Source organism: Ailuropoda melanoleuca, chromosome 16 (genome assembly GCF_002007445.2).
Source record: "Ailuropoda melanoleuca isolate Jingjing chromosome 16, ASM200744v2, whole genome shotgun sequence".
NCBI classification, from domain to species: Eukaryota; Metazoa; Chordata; class Mammalia; order Carnivora; family Ursidae; genus Ailuropoda; species Ailuropoda melanoleuca.
The window spans coordinates 41,524,975-41,545,794 of NC_048233.1; the positions used below are offsets into that span (position 1 = coordinate 41,524,975).

General features: G+C 40.2%; 1 protein-coding gene across 1 annotated transcript in view; it reads left to right on the forward strand.

Moving 5' to 3' along the window:
• Nucleotides 1-20,820, forward strand: part of SCN8A (sodium voltage-gated channel alpha subunit 8) — a 195,503-nt gene that overhangs the window by 128,703 nt on the left and 45,980 nt on the right. Inside the window, 3 exon segments of the mRNA XM_034645208.1 lie at nucleotides 7,619-7,751; nucleotides 12,931-13,169; nucleotides 18,934-19,107. Coding sequence (XP_034501099.1) covers nucleotides 7,619-7,751; nucleotides 12,931-13,169; nucleotides 18,934-19,107 — 546 coding nt within the window.

Below are 20,820 nucleotides of genomic sequence, written 5' to 3' on the forward strand. Positions count from 1 at the left end.
GGTCTCAGTGGCTTCCTCTGTTTTACATGAAAGCTCCTTAGAGGCTGAATTCTAAAAAGGCAGAAGCTCCTGCCTTTAAAACGTTGTTAATTCTTCTCTTTCCTCCCCAGCAAAGTAAAACAAAGCAAACAAAAGAAATAAGTACCTCCACTTACAGGAATAAAAAATGACCTGAAGAGATAGTAAAGGGGAAGGGAAGGAGTATGGGATCTTTCCTCTGGTCCTTGGGTCTCAGCATGGCTGGAGGAAGAGGCCCTCTCCCAACCCCCCAGGTGAAAAGAATTGAGCAGCTGAGCCAATAAGAGAGACACACCTCCCAAGCAGATTCTGGAGGAAGGGCGCCTCTGATGCTGCTGGACACGGGAGAGTGTACTCCAGCATTCCTTCCCTCTAGCTGGCTAGAATCTGACACAAGAAACAATAGCCAACAACCCGGATGGGGAATGTAAAATGGTGCGACCACTTTGGAGAACAGTGGCAGTTCCTCAAAAAAGTAAACACAGAGTTACCATATGATCCAGCAATTCTACTCCTAGGTAGAACTGAAAACAGGTGTTCGCACAAAAACTTGTACATGAATATTCATAAAATCATTATTCATAATAGCCAAAAAGTGGAAACAACCCAACTGCCCATCAACGGAGAGATGGTTAAATAAAATGTGACACATCCCTATTATGTAATATTATTCAGCCATAAAAGGGAATGAGGTATTGCTATGTGCTACAGTATGAATAAACCTTGAAAGCATGCTCAGCGAAAGAAGCCAGGCACAAAGGTGCACATAATATATGATTCCATTTATATGAAATGTCTAGAAGAGGCAACTCTGTGAAGACAGAAAACAGATTATTGGTTGCAAGGGGCTAGGTAGAGGTGAGGATTGGGATTGGCTGCTAACAGGTACTGTGTTTTTCTTCGGTGTGATGGAAATATCCCGGAGTACATTGTAAATATACCACAAGCCACTGAATCGCACACTTTGAAATGGTTAAAATGGTGAATTTTATGTTATGTGCATTTCATCTCAATGTTGTAAACGTTGAAAAGAAAGAAACAATAGCCTGGGCTTTCAGTGCCAGCTTTCAAAACTTCACCTAGGGAAGAAGGATTTCAGGGACTACATCCATCTTGGATTCCTGTATGCCCTGGTTTTAACAGTTTAGACTTTTTGAGTACAGATTTATTTTTCTCTGGATACTACTATCTTAGCACTCAGTGCTTAGCACTTTTCAGTAATGTTCTTTATAAGCAGTTTTAGTTTATGTCATCCTAGGCAGTTAACAGTGACTAATATATGTTTGCTCCCTGTCTCTCCATTAATCGATCGGATCTGATGAATACTGAGAGACTCTGTGTTCAGACAATGACCAGACCATATATAAAAATAAGACTTTCACTCACAACCTGCCCAAGAAACCAACCCCCTTATCAATGATAAACAAGCCAGGCAGCCAGCTTGCTGTAAGTCAGACCTGCAGGAAGCCAGATTGCTATCTCTGGTGACAATCCAATAAGCTAAACAATAACTTCCATAACAACCAGCCCCAGATAGGCAGGACTTGAGTACCAGGTGACAGTTTTCCTAATTTTTGTTTCTGCTTTCAACTTAGGACCCACAAGAGAAAGCCAAATATGCACCCCTAATCAATCACCAAGGATGCCCTGCTTCTCGTTCCCACCTACAGCTTCCTCGTGCCAGCCACCTTGAAATCAAGGCACACCCGAAGCCTTCCCATTTTTCTACTATAAAGCTTTCCCACTCTGTCTACCTTTGAGTCTCTGGCAAAACCCATGTGATGGTGGCTGACTCCCTTCATCAAGCTCAGAATAAATAGCTTTTCCCACTTGACTGATCTTCATTTATTTCCACACCACAGATAACATTTTATACATATTATATACACACCCTGTGTTCCATATTCTGTTTCAAAAGAATGCTACTGCATAATCAGTATTGCGGTAGTACATTGGGCAACCCTCACCCAAGACTTACCGAAGATGTGGGTACAAGGTGGGGGAGGTGGAGCTGTCTGACCAGCTGAGAATTGTACCCTAAACCCCTTTGTACCACAAGACTCTCAGAAAGTACCCTTTCCTACTCAATCCCCTCGCCTCTCTGAGCAACCTCTTCTGACATTTATCACCATAGATTCGTTTTCTTTCATTTTCAAGGACTCATACGATACGTATTTCTTATTCGGCTTCTTTCACTCAACAAGAAGTTTTTGAGGTACATTCATGCTGTTTCAAGAGTTCTTTCCTTGTTATTGATGAGTATTGATAAGGTACTTCATTGTATAAGTACACTGTAATGTGTTCGTCCACTTTCCTGTTGATGGACATTCAGATTGTTTCCAGTTTTCAGTAGTATGAATAAGCTTGCTAAGAGCTTTCTTGTGCAACTCTTTTGGTAGATAAATGTTTTCATTTATATTGGATAATTATCTCAGAATGAAAATCCCGGGTCATATGGTAAATGTATGTTCAGCTTTATAAGAAACTGCCAAACAGCTCTCCAGATAGTTATACCATTATTTTTAATACTCCTACCAACAGTGCATTAGAGTTCCAGTTGCTCCATATCCAAGCCAACATTTGGTGATGTTAGTCTTTGATTTTAGCATATTAGTGAGCATAAACTGTATCTTACTGTGCTTTTAATTTGCATTTCCCTGCTGATTAATGATGATGAGCGTCTTTTCATGTGCTTATTGGCTTCTCATAGATCTTTTATTAGTTGCTTATTTAAATCTTTTACCCATTATTGATTTGTTTTTTATATGTTATGGATACAAGTCCTTTATCAGATACATAAATTTTTAATTTTGATGAAATCCAATGTATCAGTTTTTTCGTTTTATGTTGTTTTTTGCATCTTGTCCAAGTAATCTTTGCCATTACCCAAAATTGTGAAGTTATTTTCCTTCTATAAATTTTACAGTTCTAGGTTTTATATTCAGGTCTCTGATTCAGCTCAATTTGTGTGTATGAAATTAGATAGGAGTTGACTTGGATGAATATCTAATTTTTCAGTACCATTTGTTAAAAAGACTTTCCTTACTCCATTGAATTGACTTGGCACCTTGGTCAAAAATCTAGTGATGTACATGTGTAGGTCTGTTTCTGGATTCTGTTCTGTTCCCTTGGTCTGTTTGTCTATGCTTATACCAATACTACATTTGTCTAATTACTGTAACTTTATAGTCTTTTTTTTTAAGATTTATTTATTTGACAGAGAGAGAGAGAGAGGGAACACAAGCAAGGGGAACGGGAGAGGGAGAAGCAGGCTTCCTGCTGAGCAGGGAGCCCAACACTGGGCTCAGTCCCTGACCTGAACCAAAGGCAGCTGCTGGATGACTGAGCCACCCAGGTGCCCTGTTACTTTACAGTCTTGAAATGATATAGCATAAGCCCTCCAAACAAAAAATATTTTAAAGATTATTAAATAACCTCTTAAGAGATTGATTTGCTATTCAGATCTTTTTTAAAAGATTATTTTCCTATTCTAGATCCTTTGCATGTCCTTACGTATTACAGTATATTAGGCTTTCTCAGGTGTATCATTTTCTGTCAGTTTCTTCAGAAAAGCCTAGAATTTTTATAGTGATTGCTGGGAATAATGGACATCTTAATTATATTGAATCTTTTGATCTGTGAATGTGGTATAGTTCTCATTTATTAAAGTCTTCTCAAGTTTCTTTCAGCAAAGTTGTGTAGTTCGTAGTGGAGGTCTTACCCATCTTTCCTTAGTTTTATTCCTTGGTATTTGTGTTTTTTGATACTGTTGTAACAGGCATAATTTTTAAATTTTTTATTTTCAAGTATTTGTTGTTGCCAGAACATAGAAATACAGTTAATTTTTGTGTATCGAACTTGTGTCTTATCACCTTGATAAATATAACATATTGGTTCTATTAGGTCCTTTTTTTTTTTTTGGTAAATTCCATAGGGTTTTCTACATGCACAATAATATTTTCTGTGAATAACAGCAACTGCACCTTTATGCCTTTTACTTATTTTTCTTGCTTTATTGCACTAGCTAGGACTTGAGATACAAAACTGCATAGAAATGATAAAAGCAGACATTCTTCCTTGTTTCCATTATTAGAGGAAGAGGATATAATGTTTCATCAAGAAGTATAATGTTAGCTGTAGATTTTCATAGATATTCTTTATCAGATTGAAACTGCTACATTCTATTCCTAGCTTGCTAAGAAATTTTATTATGCAGAGGTGTTGAATTTTATTAAATGTTCTTTTTCTGTACCTGTGAGATAATCAGATGGTTTTTCTCCTTTATTCTGTTAAAGTGATGAATGACATTGACTTTTTTCCTAATGTGAAACCAGCTTTCCTCATATAAACCCTGTTGGTCATGATGTATTATCTTTGTATATATTTGCTTATGTTTTGTTAAGAATTTCACATCGTTGGTCAACATGAAGGATGTTGGTCTCTGATTTTCTTTTCCTGTGATGTCTTTGGCAAGTTTAGTATCAGGTTATGTTAACTTCACAAAACAGGTTGAGAAGTATACCCTTATTCTCTATTTTCTGAAGGAATTGGTGTTAGTATTTGGTATTGGTATTATTTCTTCCATAAATTTTTAATAGATTCACTGGTAGAGCCATCTGGACCTAGACTTCTCTTTCTTATAAGGTTTTTTTTAAATTACAGTTTCTAATGTGGGCTATTTAGATTTTCTATTTCTTCTTCTATCAGTTTTGATAAGTTGTGTTTTGATGAGTTTGTCCATTTCATACATGGTGAAATGACATGAAGTTGTTTATAATATATTCTTTTTTTTTTAGGTTAAACCATTTAGATTTTTGGGTTTATTGATTATCACACTGTATTTTATCATACTTTAATACAAATATTGTACAGAAGATTTTCATCTTATGATGGTTCAACTTATAATTACAGTATATTCTTACTATCCTAATAATGCCTGTAGCATTTGTAGTAATGTTCCCATTCCTTTTCCTGAAAATTACCATTTGTGTTTTCTGTCTTTTTTTCTTGATCAGTCTTGCTAGGGAATTATCAATTTTAGTCTATTTTTAAAAAATATTTGCCCTTTTTGATTGTCTATTGTTTGTCCATTTACTAATTCATTTTTATTACTTCCTTTCATCTACTTACCCACAGTTCAATTTGATCTTTTTCTAATTTCTCAAGGTGAAAGCTTAGAGCATTAATTTTATATCTTTTTTATATTCTAATATAACCATTTAGCACTGTATAATTTTCTCAAACCATTGTGTTAGCTGCATCCCATAAATTTTAATGTATCATTTCCATTATCCTCAAAGTATTTTCTAATTTCCTTTGTGATTTCATCTTTGATCCATCGCTTTTTGGAAGTCTGTTTAATTTACAAATTTAAGGGGATTTTTCTGAATATCTTATTATTACCACAGGACTTTTCAATGGAACCAGTTATTTGGATCTGTGGTAAATGCTTTTGCCTGTGTAAAAAGGTGACATAATGACTTTCTCTTTTTACCCTCTGAAGTTCCCTAAGTATTGTCTTTGAAATTTCTTTTTCTTGGTGTCTTCTTTCATTTATTTCTTTCCTGAAGCTGAAGGTATGTTCTATAACATACCTTACTCTGGAACAAATTTTAACATAGAAGTTGTGTCCACATATCCCTGCTGCAGTTTATTTTCATTTTACATAGAAAGATATAAATAATCATTGTTCCATCTTAATATTAAGTTTGGGGATAACCTTTTTTTTATGTGGATTTTTTTAATCCAAGCTAAAAATTAGTTTAGCTTTCAAATAAATACCACTAAATAATATTAATGATTTGACTAGGTCCTTTAGACAGCATTTTTATTAACTTTGCTTAAGGTTAATGTTACTAAAGTCTGAAGAATTTATATCCTGTTACATCCAGCAAGTCCAGAAAACAATAAGATATGCTTAGAACCAGAGCAGTTTTAAATGCAGTTTCATCCTTTCTTGATGAATCAGCCAGTCCATCAGATCTTACAGTACCTTGGAGTCAGCATTATGAAAATTATCTACCATGCACTGTAGATCTGCAGAGAGCAGCTCAGTAAAAATCTAGAATGAGTAAATGCCGGAAACAAGAGTGTCCATTCTATGGAGCCCTTCTGGGTTCCTTTTTAGAGGATTGTCACTTTTAAAATAGAGTAGTCTATTCTGATTTATTAGGTGTCATGAATATCAGGCTGGCAATTGAAGCAAAAAGTGCCCTATCAAAGAAATACATCTTATTATGACCCGAGGTCCAGATCAACACATCGTTGTTATATATTCAGGTGTTTGTATAGTAATGCAGCCAGGAATTCCCAAGGAAATCAGTTCTTTTTCTTTTCCATTTCTTCTATAGTTCTCCAAAACAAAACAAAACAAAACAAAACAAAACAAAACAAAACCCTAAGGTAAACCAAATGTCTGAATCAGTGAAACAGTTTGATGAAACACTGTAATAAGATAAACTATAATCTGCCAACAACTTTCTTCTATAGAGTTCTTAAAATCTAATCATATCCAAGGGCAGAAAGCCTTTCTGATGTCGCTCTCTAGAGACAATTATTTTCTTTTCAAAGGCACTAGGACCTTTCTGGTACTGATCAGACCTGCTGCTCTAGCTTCACGCACACATACTCTGAGAGAAGGTGACTGTCTCTGCCCTCTTACCTTCACGGTGGAAGGGATAGCCAGCATTACATGGATGACCTGTTAGAGTGGTTGGCATGGTTACTAGAAAGCTAGCTTTTAAGCCACTGTGTGAAGGCGGATCTAATGTAGAATATTCAGGTTGGCACAAAGAGCACAAGCAAGGGACGTTAAGAAACACTGCTGTAATCTCCCATACCAGTACTGCCCACAGTAGAGCAAATATTTTGTATAACAGTCTAATGGTGTTTCCTGCCCTTTTTGTTTGAGTGGGAATTTGAACTTCACCGGTTAACTTATGAAGTAAAATTTTATAAGGGCAAACTAAAAATAGTGCTATTTATGTAGTTAAAATAGTGAAACTCTTACCATACTTCTTTACATTGGCCTGGAGGAGAACTGGGGTAAAACTTCAACTTGCTAACATTCAGTCGGGCCCAGGCTTGACATTTGGAAGTGACAGTTTGAGAAAGTGATGGTGCGCCCTCCCCATGGAGGAAACAATGTCGGCAGTACTTGGTGTGATCAGGGACTTGGTTAATGAAATGTTGAATAGAGGAGAATTCAACTTATTTTATGTGTGGTCCAATTCTAGCCAGATGCTGTGGATACGAGACTGAGACAGGAAAACTCAGGTTCCACTTCGGTTGGTGTTGCCCCTGGAGATCTGGTCTTTTGACTCCATGCTAGGAATTGACCAGATGAGGTGTTTGGGTCTTGGCCAGATTCTTTGGTTCATTGTAGATTTGTACAAACTTACCTGGTCTTGTCATCTATAGAGCCAGGATGACCCATAGTCATGTTTCCTTCTCCTTGTTGAGGTTAATAGGATTGTAGGACCAAAGTAAAAAGATGTCATGAAGAGTATCTGTTTCTACTCACACTCTGGACTATCTGTCCAGTAAGGCCCAGCTTTAATGTTTGTAAGACTTTACTCACCCGATTTGCTATTTTTTTCAGGCTACAACTGAGGTGGAAATTAAGAAGAAAGGCCCTGGGTCTCTCTTAGTTTCCATGGACCAACTGGCCTCCTATGGGCGGAAGGACAGAATCAACAGTATATTGAGTGTTGTTACAAATACACTGGTAGAAGGTATGTGCCCTTAATGTCAGTCCAAGCCGCCAAGATATCGATATATAGTGTGCATGATAAATACAATCCCTGTCCATTGGCCTGAGTTTGGCAAAAACTGACTCTGAGCTTTAGGAATAGAGTCTACTGGTTATAGAAGCCAGCATCCCAACTCTGCATGCAGAGAATCAAATAAGGACTTCAGAGCTGCTGCCAGCATCATACACAGATAGGTAAGAAGTATGAAGGAACGACGTCGGGAGTGAGCTAGAAGGTCTCAAGAAAACCGTAATGGTCGTGAGGAGCCAGTGGGGTGAGGTGAGGCTATAAAGGCTGTAGACTGAAGAACTGTGAGACTGGAAATGATGGAATCCCCTCCATGCCCTCTTCCCCAAAACATACCTTCCTCTTTTCCTTTTTAGCTACCTACAGCCCTCTTGGTTTTCCCTGAAGGACTAATGTACTGTGCATTTTGATCGCACCTAATTCTGCCTCTCGTCAAACACCCCCACGTATCCGTAAATATATTTGATGTGTGAATAGGTAAGCCGAAACCCCTCTTATTTCGGCGCTCTGTGCCACAGGGAAAGAACAGCCACTGTTGAATCATAGTGAATCTGCAGTCGTCTTGCTGTCAGTGCTTGTACTTGGTATTGCTGGCTCCTCCACGACACAGCCTGGCACACTGAGGAACATCAGGATTTTCCATGACACCATAGTCCCCCAGCAAGTCTCAGCTCTCTGTCCAACCGTGGTCTGTATTCCAGGCTCCTCCTGCTTCCTCTGGAGGTAGAGTCACTGATGGATTTTCTCTCACAAGATTCTGATTGATTCTGCGTGAATCTTCTTCTTTTGATTCACGTCGGTTTAGCTGAGCCGTCCCACTATAGCTTCAGAACATTCTCGACGCCCCAGATTGCTGCTCTTCAGAGTTCAGACCCCCAGGCTGGTGTCCTCGGGACAAGTTATTTTTTGAGTCATTTGAGCCCAATACCACTTCTCCTCTGAAAGAAAGGGAATAAGAGAGAGAGTATGTGTTCATTTGCTCGGCAGGGGTGTCTGCGGTAAAGGGAGACTCCCCAGAAAGGAAGTCCTCTAGATTGTTTACGTTCCCACATGTGAGCGAGGTGGTAGAGTGTACCTAGACTAATCTTAAGAATGTATAAGTAAAAAGAATATTAAGTAACTGTTTTCAGCTGCCTGAACATTTATTCCTGTTTTTCTTTAATTCTCATCTAACGTCTGAGAAAATATCTTTAAACTTTGTGGTTATACTTTGAGATCACAGGCAAATAGCTGCAGAGCGTAAGAATTCCAAGCTAAGAAACACTAGCTTAAGAACAGCGGCTAATTTTATTCTTCACTTGGAGACAAGGACAGGATTTCTCTGGATATCTGCGGAAGTCGAGAAAGACAAATGAACCACCTCCAATAGGCATATTTTATGACTGCAAAGACATCAGAATGGGAGAACTATTGATGCAATACAACAGTTACTCAGTTGACTACTACAATGGCCCAGCACAGGGTCTAGTAAAAGTAAATGTTTGTTAGACTGACCCTTGCCATGCTTGGAATGCTGGGGGCTTCCATGCTGCAGGCTTCCTTTTGGAGGCCTTGGTGCTTCCATTCTTCTACTGAGTTGGGTAGAAACCACTGGAGCGGTAGCTTGGTCTTTTTCTTCTCCCTTTTCTTCCTCTTCTCCCTGTGCTCTTCTTTCTCTTCCTTTTCTGCCCTACTCATTCTCTAGCCTCCACCCACCAGCACATACATAATAAAAAATAGACGTAGGGGTAGCTCAGGGGAGAGAGAGACTCTCATAGTTGTGTTCCTGAGTAGGAAGCCATTCCAGTTCTTTCTCCCTTTTTGAAGTCCTAATGTTCACATAGCCTTTCGCTGCTCAGACATTCCCCTATCCCCTCCCCTAGTATTCGACTCCCTTTGTTAAAGCTGATGAGACAGAACTGCTATAAGCAAAGAACAATGAATGGCTGGAGCCAAATAATGTGAGAGGGAATTAAAGGACATTAAGAAAGATCCATTCCTATTTAACTGCTGGTCCCTCTGTATTCAATAATTGTTACAATCTGAAAAGCCAGCATTGAATGAATAATTGTTCCTGCTTCTCAGAACTTCAGTTAGGAAACTCTGATATTATTTTAATCTTTGGATTACCAAACCAAAGAAGCAGGCTTCTTCCTACCTAATATCTTAGAAAGCACAGTGGAGAATTCCAGAACCATGTAAATAAGGAGAAAATCCTGCCTGCTGTGTGTCCCCCCATCTCGCTGTAGCCATGCTCACCCAGATCCAGTAAACTCAGCAGAATTCAGTCAGCAGAGCCTTGGGGATGTTTCAGAGGACTTGGGGGGGGGGTAGGGTGTAGGCAGGCTACTATAGACTCACTTCTCCAATCAGCGAAGCTGTGGGAGAAGGGGAGGGAGTTGGTGAGGTAAGAATGAAGAAGTGGTGGTGGTACTTGGCATTATTGATTCTCAGGCAAAACAGGTTCAAAAACTGCCTCACAGAGACAACTGGCCATAGCTGTTGGCTGCCACGATTTGTTGATTCACTCTTGTGTTCAACTGACCAGCCCCAAGTGTCAGTCAGCACCATTACTTACCTGCTATCTGTCTTTCGTGGTGTGGCTACAAGCTCTTTGAGGGTGGCAACTGTGCTCATCAGCGTATTCCCCAGGGCCTTGCACACTGTAGGTGTTTCAAAATTGTTGAGTTGAACTAAGCGAACCCCTGCCTTCAGAAACCTCACGGTCCACTAACACCACCATCTTGGTGGAACTGTGAGGCCCTCTCTGAAAACAATTCCCAGAACCCCTGAGGTTGACTGCAGTAACCTCTCTAAGAATGTCCAGGAGTAAAATAAAGGGAACCCCACAAGCCTTTGGATATTTCTTTAGATATGTTAACCCATTCCCCCAGACCAAATTCTAGGCCACTTCAGGCATGTGGGGCCGGTAACATTTTGTCAAGTTGTGAGTCACTTTATAAACCTCTGTTGTCACCTAACTGATCTTTTCTAGCTACTGAAGCTCCACATTGTCTTACCGTTTGTAGAACAGAAAAGACTATCCTGAGATCTTACCTGAGAAAATGTGGATAAGATCCCTAGTATCCCTGTAGGAGTTGTCTTGGTGGCCCATAGGGTAGGGAAACCCCTCTTCAGTATCTGGCAGAGACTTGGAGCCTAGTGCACTGTACAACACTGCAATTGTGTCTACTGTCAGAGACGTGAACAGTCGCTGCTTTAACCTCCACGTGCCAGTGAACAGACATTTGGAGAAGGAGGAGATTAAAAAAAAGGAACGGAACCAAATTTCCAAATATGTACTATAAGAATTTATGGAAATAAGAGAACCTTTTCATTTTCTTTTTTTGGTTAGAAAACTAAATTTACCTTGGGAAGGGAGGGAGTTCTATGAGGAAGAAGCCAAAGCAAATTTTCTTCACAGACTTCCTTTCCCACGCAGACTCCCACGTGGCGCTTACTGTGGCCCTTAAATCTGAAAAACCAAGGCAACCATTTTCTTAGCAACCAGAGAGCCAATCAAAAACCCAATCAAAGCACCCCAACTAAAATAAAGCCATCACCATGGGCACCATCCAGCTGGTTGAGAAAAGGGGAAGTAGACTAACTTAAGGCAGCCATCTTGTTCTTGGTGAAACGTTGGGAAACTTTTTTTCATTGCCTGAATGATTTTATTTTGTCAGCAGAACTGGGTTGGGGTGTGGGATAGATACAGTTATACCCAACCCTGTGGAACCGAGACCTTGCCTCTAAGGATTATCATGCTGACAGGTTTTCAAAGCTACATCTCTTAAAGAACATCCTCGAAGATCAAGGTCCTTGGACTTTTGTAATCCAGTCTGTTGTAACTCATGCTTCACTTGAGGAGGGCTTTGTTACCTACGGCCTAATGCCTGGATTGTTGTGGCTGCCAGCTGAACAGCTCTCTGCCTTTAGTGTCTAATGGTCCTTTTTCATCTTTGTTTTGTGAACGACCTTAGGGAGCATCTTGGTCCAGTGATATGCAATCTCTGTCCATCAGAATGCCAGGATTCTAGGGAAGTGCCTCAGGGAAGGAGGAAGTCTGTCAGACTGGGCTCCTCTTCTTGCCTCAACTGGAGCAGCTCTTGGCTTATCAGTTTTGTGGGGGGGGGGGGCGGGATCACATAAGATTGCGTTGGAAGCTAATCAGTTCTGTTTTTCTTCTGAAAGAAGATAAGAGAAAGGAAAGAGGAGAGAGACCAAGGGAGGGAAGAAAGGAGGGAGGAGGTAAATGGAGAAGGGAAGAGAAGGGGGATGAGAAAGAGGAGGGGAAGGGAGAGGAGTGGGCCTCCTGTGCCCACCTCAACTGTGAATTGTGAACTCCCTGACTTGCACTTCTTTGGGACCGTAAGAGACAACCTCCACAGGGTCGCTGGCCGCCAGTGCTGCCTGCTGCAAGGAGAATGCTGAGAGCAAATGCTTCTGTAGCCCTTAATGTAGGCCGGGGTGCTCCGAGGGGCTTTCTGTCTCAGCTCATTTAATTCTCTCAGCAGATTGAAGTCATGTACTCAGGTTCCCCCACTTAGCAGTGTCTGAGCGCCAGGTATGTCTGGCTTCAGAGTCTGCTTTTGACTGCTTCTCGGATATGATCTAGGGATACGAGATACAATAGAAAACCTGCCATTTATTGAGGACTTCCCTTGTGCCGGGCGCTGTACTGACTGCTTTACGTTCACCAACTCGCTTACTCCTCAATCAGTGGATGAGGAGTATAGGACTCGCTTAGTCCTATAGCCTGTAAAGTAAGTGCCGTTTCAGATGAGGCAACAGGAGCGTAGCAGAATCAGTAACTTGCCTGAGATCACACAGTTGTGAGTGGTGAAGCCAGCTGGACCGGGGAGTCAGACCCCAGAGGCCAAGCTCCTAACCAGCATGCTATGCTCCCAAAACAGACAGATCAAACCCTAGTTTCTAACCAGATAGTTGTTAACAGGGACGTGACCTGGGACTGCCCCTGCCTCCTCCTTCCCTTCATGAGAAAGAAAATGGGTGGGGGACAGTGACTACACACTCAGGACTGTCAGCACTCAGACCACCTTTCTTGTCGTGGTGAAGAGCAGTGATAACTTCCCAGCAGAGGACCAGTAGCAACTGCCTTGGTTTCCTCACTGTGTTTGTGCTTGACTCACTACAGAGCTGGAAGAGTCTCAGAGAAAGTGCCCGCCATGCTGGTATAAATTTGCCAATACCTTCCTCATCTGGGAGTGTCATCCATACTGGATAAAACTGAAAGAGATTGTGAACTTGATCGTCATGGACCCATTCGTGGACTTGGCCATCACCATCTGCATTGTCCTGAACACCCTGTTTATGGCCATGGAGCACCATCCCATGACACCACAATTCGAACACGTCTTGGCTGTAGGAAATCTGGTAAGATGGAACACGGCCTCCTGATTTTATGATCTGAACTTGTTTTGCCTGTAGGACATCTTTTTCTGATACTAGAAGCTGGAGTTTAGTTGAAAAGAAAGTAATAGTTAATTGGAAGACAAATGCTTCCACATATGGCGTAGCCCCAGCCACTTCTGCTCACTGTTGTGATCCCTTGGCTGTTTCCTCTTTCTGCAGAACTTTGAAGACGTCATTTAGGAGCTATTGGCAGAAAACCAACCATGGTGACAGAATGGGAGATATGGTGCAGTGGGTTGGTTTTAGCAACCTGAGCCAAGGACTTCTGGATTTTTTTTTCTCATTCTGTTTCTCACATTGATTCCTGCATTACTCCAGCACATCACTTCCCCTTTCACCTTCAGTAACAACCACCACGAAATAGGGGAGCTCTTTTACTGCACTAAACATAACTATAAATTGGCCTGCGCTGTCATATCTTAATTATCCATATGGGGCCTCTCTGTGGGAAACTTTTAACTCTAGGCTGGTTTCTCCCTCCCATCCAGCTTCTGGGCTCTTATCCAGTTTCTACCGTTAGTTGATCTGTGCCAAATTTATTTTAATGTTAGCTTAAGTCATATATTTAATTTATTATATTATTTAGAAGATAAGAATGAGGGTTTTTTTTAAATAGATGACACAGTGTGTTCTGAAGTCAAATAGTTGTGATTTGGGCGTTTTCTGTTTTATTTCTTTAGTCCAAAAACCAGGAGGTAATTGAATTTTGATAGGAAAGATTTAGTTGGAAAGAATCCTCTAGGTCATCGGGGCTTCATTATTCCTTAGGAATTTCACCACGAGCAAGTCAAATCTAGTGATTCGTTACCTTTTGAGTATGATCTCTGCCTGATGTTCTCCCTCCCCCTCCCCCCCAACACACACACACACGTCTCACACACACAGTCTTTACATTAAGTCCTAATATACTGTTAGAGTGTTATAATATCATTTTGAGTTCTGATTATGAAAACACACATGGCAAAGGAGGAGATCCTTTATCCGTTTAGTCCTGGCAGCCTGTCATGTTCCCTGGTACACGTCCAAGGTAGTTCTGTGGTCTTTCCACTCTCCATGTCTGAGTTAGTGCCACACTTCAGGCTCACTGCTTCAGTGTAAACCCTCATGTCCAGCCCGATGAAACATGGTGGTCTTGAAACAGGACACTCTCATAGGCTGTCCAAGAAATCTGCTGACTCTGAAGGGCTGTGTGACTGGCTGACCAGGAGCCATCAAGCAACATTTTGAACCAGTCATCAAAATGATATCGATATGAGCTTTATTTTATTAGCCAAGAGTTAAGTAATGAAAACTATGACTTGATAATTTTGTTTGTTGGTGGTGGTGGTATTTTCCCTGTGATGTGTTGTTTTTCTCAAAGTCTTTACTTTTACTTGCTTTTTACAGAACCAGTCCTTGATTTTGAAGGGATTTTGAGAGGCCTTTTCACCTACCCCCAGCAGAATTACCCTCAGACCAGGCCAGCAGATATCATTATTTTTCCCTTTCTTAAAAATCTGTAGAGACTTAGGGTCACACCTGAATTAGAGTTGTGAGCATTCAGAAGACTTTGCTCAGAATCATCGAGAGGGAAGAGGGCAGAAGGGAAGGTCAGCAACTAATATTTCGGGACTTTTTGAAGCAAGCCAACCAAAACCGAATTCTGAAATGAGAAAGCACTCTGAGGGCCAGAATTTTCAAGGGATTATAAAGAATTGTAAGCATGCAATTAGTAGTTGGGATGGAAAATAGTGAATGGTTCAGGACACTTTGGACTGGGCAGTAAATTGGAGGTGAGCATGAAGGGAAAGAAATGAAGAATGGTACTTAGATTTGGAAGTTTAGTAGCTAAGAGGGAAATAGGATGACTGAGGAAGGAATAGGTTTGGAGTTTAAAATCAAGAGTTCTGGGAGCGCCTGGGTGGCACAGCGGTTAAGCGTCTGCCTTCGGCTCAGGGCGTGATCCCAACGTTCTGGGATCGAGCCCCACATCGAGCCCCACATCGGGCTCCTCCGCGGAGCCTGCTTCTTCCTCTCCCACTCCCCCTGCTTGTGTTCCCTCTCTCGCTGGCTATCTCTATCTCTGTCGAATAAAGAAATTAAATCTTTTTTAAAAATAAATAAATAAATAAATAAATAAATAAATAAATAAATAAATAAAATCAAGAGTACTGTTTTGGACATACTAACTAAACATGCCACTCATTTCTGACCACAAATGTTTGCATCTATAGAATGAGGATAATACCATGTCATCAGTAGCTGGAAGGATAAAATGAGAACCTGTAGAGAAGTTTTTGGAATAGTGAAAAGCACTCTATAAATCATAGGAAATGTATTAGTGTATTCTGTACCTTGGACATTTTTTAAAATCTAATTGGCTTTATTAAATGATTCGTGAATCAGGCAGCATCCCATCTAACAAGCAGAAGGGAGCTCCCAAAGGCTTGGACGTCTAAAGAAAGTCTTTGACTGAACCTGAGAAAAAGAAGGTGGAAAAGAGTGAGATTGACCAGCTTCTGAAATAGGGAACGACCTTGTCTCACGGTTGGGACTCCGAGGACTTCCCACAGCTGGGACGGTGAATTGAGCTGCGTTTGTCCATAGATATACAGATGGAGGTTTCTGATGATAGAAGAGAACAGTTTTCTGTAAAGTGAGGGTCCCTCCTACCTCTTCCACCCTCCCCACAAGGAAAAACTTTAATACGAGGAAGAACCTTAAAGATAATTCTATCTATCCCCCATGTTCCATAGAGGAAATGGAAGCCCAGGGAGGCTATGTGACTTCTACGACTTTTGTGTTATTCAGGAGATAAATGGGGCGCCTGGGTGACGCAGTCGTTAAGCGTCTGCCTTTGGCTCAGGGCGTGATCCCAGTGTTCTGGGATCGAGCCCCACATCAGGCTCCTCTACTGGGAGCCTGCTTCTTCCTCTCCCACTCCCCCTGCTTGTGTTCCCTCTCTCGCTGGCTGTCTCTATCAAATAAATAAATAAAATCTTTTTTTTAAAAAAGGAGATAAATGTAAGGATTCTTCTCTTGCCTTTTTTGCAACTATTTGAACACAACAGTGAGTTTATAAGGTGTTTTGTTTTGGTTTTTAAGCAATTTTAGTCTTAGAGAAAGGTTTCAGGTACAGTCTAAGACATTTTTTTGGAGAGTAAGTTGCTGACACAGCCTCTCAGCCTCTCACACGTGTGTTTCATGAACAAGTACACTCTCGTGCAAAACCACAATACAGCCATTGGACTCGGAAAATTCCCGTGCACCTCAGAACTCATTCATTCTCAGGCCCCTTCAGGTTCTGCCAGAAATCCCAGTCATGTCCTCTCGCCCTGTTCGGCTCGGCTTCCTATGCTAGACCCCCAGCATCCACACCATTGTCCTCCCTGTGGACCCTCTCCCCACACTTCTCAGGCCCTGACACCCCAGTCCCAATTTCTTTGAGAACTGCTACATTAAAGCATAAATTCCTAGGTGAATATTCGAGGACACTCACAAGAGCACCGTTTATGTGTGTGGTTGTTGGTTGATACGTTGTGTGTAATTCTCCTTTTTTCTCCTCCTCAAGAAGCAAAAAAAATTTTAAAAAAATTAAAAAAAAGAATCCAAAAAAAAAAAAAGCAGCATACCACAGCGCAAATTAGAATGGCATCATAGGGATAGCCTTAAATCTACTCTTTCCCATTTGTAAAAAAGTAATTCTTTCATACCAGCAAACCCCAAATGATGGCAATCCCTGTATGTTGAAATAACATGGTTGCTGACCTCTGTCACAGGCATTTCCACCCGGCATCTGGGTGCCATTCATCCCACTGAAAAGCAACAGTAACTGTCAACGTTGATTTTCTCTTAGGAACCAGAGTTCCCACAGTATAAATATTCCGTGGTCAGTTACCCAGTGCTTATTACTGAGCACGTCCTGTGTGTTCACCAGAACCAGTGGGGCAGCAAATCCGGGCTCTCCTTAGTGTGCAGTAAGCAGGCTGACGTTTCTGTATAGAGAAAGCTTCCATGGGTTTACGCTGCGGGTGAAGTGTCTGTCAGGAATTGATTAGCTGCCCTCACGGTGATGTTCCATCCGTAGGTGCTTAGCACGCACTGTGAACTTTGATTTTACTTAACTGGATCTCTCTGGGAATATTTTCTTTCAGTTCTAGAATACTGCATCTGCAGTTTAGAAAAAAGGGGAGCCATGGAAAAGTACACAGACACAAAACCGTACAGCCCATATATCCATTTTGATTTCTATCACACCGTTCTGTTTTGTCATTGCTATATATTCATTGAGTCTGTTTCCAAACAGTGTCTAAGTGTTTTCACTATTTCCAATTCTGTCCTCAGACCGTATCTTCAAAGTTTTCCTTACACTGCTTTCTTTGTAAACTTGGTAACCAGGTAGTTGCAAGCTGTAACTTATTATGAGTTTAAAACCTATTACATAGAAAGTCCTCCTCTAAAATCATAATATTCAGTAAGAGTCTGATGTTACATGGTTAGCTTAGAATGAGGGTATTGGTCTTGTCGAAACTGGCATTCATGGGATTTTACTTTCTTACTGCACGTTATGTTACCAAGACCTGTGGGATACAGAAGGCATTGGGAAACACAGGATGCTCTGAGGGTAGAAAAGTTGGAGTCGTGTAACTCCGGGAAGAAGTCATTCTCAGACCCAATAAGCTACGGACCTACAACAGTTATTACATCACTAATTCTCATACTGAAACAATCAAATGAAGCACCAAAGTCTCCCAACAATAAGAAAAAAATTTGAGGGGGTGCCTGTGTGGCTCAGTCGGTTAAGCGGTTAGCTCTTGATTTCAGTTCAGGTCATGATCTCAGGGTCCTGGGATCGAGCCCCATGTCGGGCTCCTCGCTCAGTGAGGAGTCTCATTTGAGATTCTCTCTCTCTCTCCCTCTGTGCCCTCGCCCTGCTCATGCTTTATCTCTAAATAAATAAATAAATAAATCTTTAATAAAAAGAAAAGAAAGTTCTTTGAGGATATACTCAGTAGAATTCTATACAAGCGATATAAATGGGAATTCAGAAGGCTATGTAGCAACATGGATTGAGTTATGATAAGTAAAAAATAAGACCCAAGATATTATGTACTCTATGATTTTACAACTCTGTCAAAATATATATGCATTTGAAAAAAACCAGAAAGGGAGTACATAAAAATGATAATTGTATGCAAGATATTGAGACTATACTTTTTTCCTGTATTTTGCACCGTTCTAGCAGTGTTCTGTTGCTTTTACAATGTAAAATAAAAAATTCGGAAGCATATGTTAACCTTTGATAAGACACATAATATCAAGTCAGGAATAACGCTATATTTTTTCAATAGAATTATAATTCAATGAGTGTGTGTGTGTGTGTTTTTAGGCAAACATCCCAAACATAAACATTCAAAATGACTGCTGACCCTTTAGAAGGGGTCCCCTGTGTGGTCTTCCTATTGCTTAAAACAGTTTTTTAAATGCACTCTTGAACAATGTGAATTAGGTGGCTTTGGCAACAAAGATGAGAATGTTGGGACTGAGTACTTGATTCAAGAGGAAAAGAAGTCTCTCCTGCCTCATGTGGCGTAGTCATGGGACATCTAAGTGCTGATGTCCTCAGATACAGAATTTAACAAGGCTAGCTCTTGCAGTTTCTTGGACATGTTGTATTCAAAGATAATGATAAAGGCATTCTCTTTCTATTATTTCTTTTTCTTACCCCCTGCCTTCCCCTCTTTAGGTTTTCACTGGAATTTTCACAGCGGAAATGTTCCTGAAACTCATAGCCATGGATCCCTACTATTATTTCCAAGAAGGTTGGAACATTTTTGACGGATTTATTGTCTCCCTCAGTTTAATGGAACTGGGTCTAGCAGACGTGGAGGGGCTTTCGGTGCTGCGATCTTTCCGATTGGTATTCCATATTTCTCCAATTTCTTTTTACATTTCCTATCTTGCAGCTACTAAAAAGTTTTGCATAAGTTAATTTGATGATTAAAGAAATCCTTAGCTATAGTCTTCTCACAATTCCTGTTGGCAGTTTATTGGCTTAGATACTAAAATCTTAAAAATTTTTCTGTTAAGTGCCTGATATAGAAGTTAGTTTTTAATATCAACAAACAGAGGCCGGTTTTAGGAAGTTCCTCACCTCAGAAAATAATGGATAATCTAAAAGATGAAAAAGGATTCCTAAGGGCTCTTCTGAGGTCTAATGAATTTGGTAGTAAACCTGTTTCTTTATCTGAACATCTCCCTGAAATGGAATTTCTCCTTGTTCAGATGTCTCTCATTTCTTCCATCATGGTGACCCCCTCCCAGAAAACAGGAATAAAATAGTATTTTTTTAAATTATATTGAAATTAATAGTTGAACATTGGCTTTTTTCCCATAACATTAGCTGAGAAGGGTTTTGTGATGTATTTGAAGAAGTTAATGTTAAAATTACTAAAATGACTTTGAAAGAATAGTTAATGATATCCTCGAAATAGCTTCCCATAAACACAGGGATAAGCGATGTCCTGATTAAGTCCCTTGAGAAGCTGAGTTACTTTGGGGATACCCCACTCAGATTATCAGAACTGGCTTAGGTTTTTCTCTCCCTGTTGGGAAAAATACCTAAGCACTTGTAACCGAAAGGATTTTAGGTTTTTTCATCAGGGTGTTTAGCATATTGAAGAAAGAAGATTGGAATAGAATGGAATTATTTGTAAAACAGAGGTCCTGCTCAGTCTAAGTCACACATAACCTCTGCCAAGTTTCTGGAACCTCTGCTTACAGTCTTGGGTTAGGATCCAGCCCACAGTAGAATTTTGAAAATCGTTCTTATTATCTGGAAGATGAGATGAAGGACTAAGAGGTGGAAGCCTTAGCACAAGTATTCCTAATAATTAAAAAGCCAGTCAGAAAGGGAAAAAATACGAATCATCCAGATATTCATACAGAGAAACACCTGGTGTATCTTGAACTCTCAGATAAGACTCAAGCTTTTAAGAGGAAGAAAAAATGTTCCGCTCTACTCTGTTGCCTTCTACCAGAATTCCTATTATATCCTACGTTAGTCATTAACTAATGACGTCTGAAGATGATATCATTTCATTCATGGGCTTTATGCATTTTAATTCTCAGACTACTAGCTAAGGTTTTGTAAATCATTTATTATAGAATATTGAAGTTTCATGATTGTAGGTAATGGAAGTTCTGTCTTCTGAATTAATATCATTATAAAGATGTTTGATATATGTGGAACTGCACCTACTAGGGCATTGTGCTTTTCCTCCAAGTTATTCCAAGCATATCCCAAAGTTTCATATCAGCTATTGATTATTTATTGGCAAGCAAAAAGAGAGACATTTAGAATTTTTAAATGCATGTTTTTTTAAAGAGACAGATGATTTTTCACTGTCCTTACCATCCTGATATTTTGCTTCACTACAACTCACATTTTCCTTGATATGTTCCTTGAGAAGTCAAGGCAAAATCAATAGCAAAAGGATATATTCATGTATGGGTTCTTAAAAAGTGGATTGAGGGGTGCCAGTGTGGCTCAGTTGGTTAAGAGTCCAACTATTGATCTCAATTCAGGTCTTGATCTCAGGGTCGTGAGTTCAAACCTCCTGTTGGGCTTCAT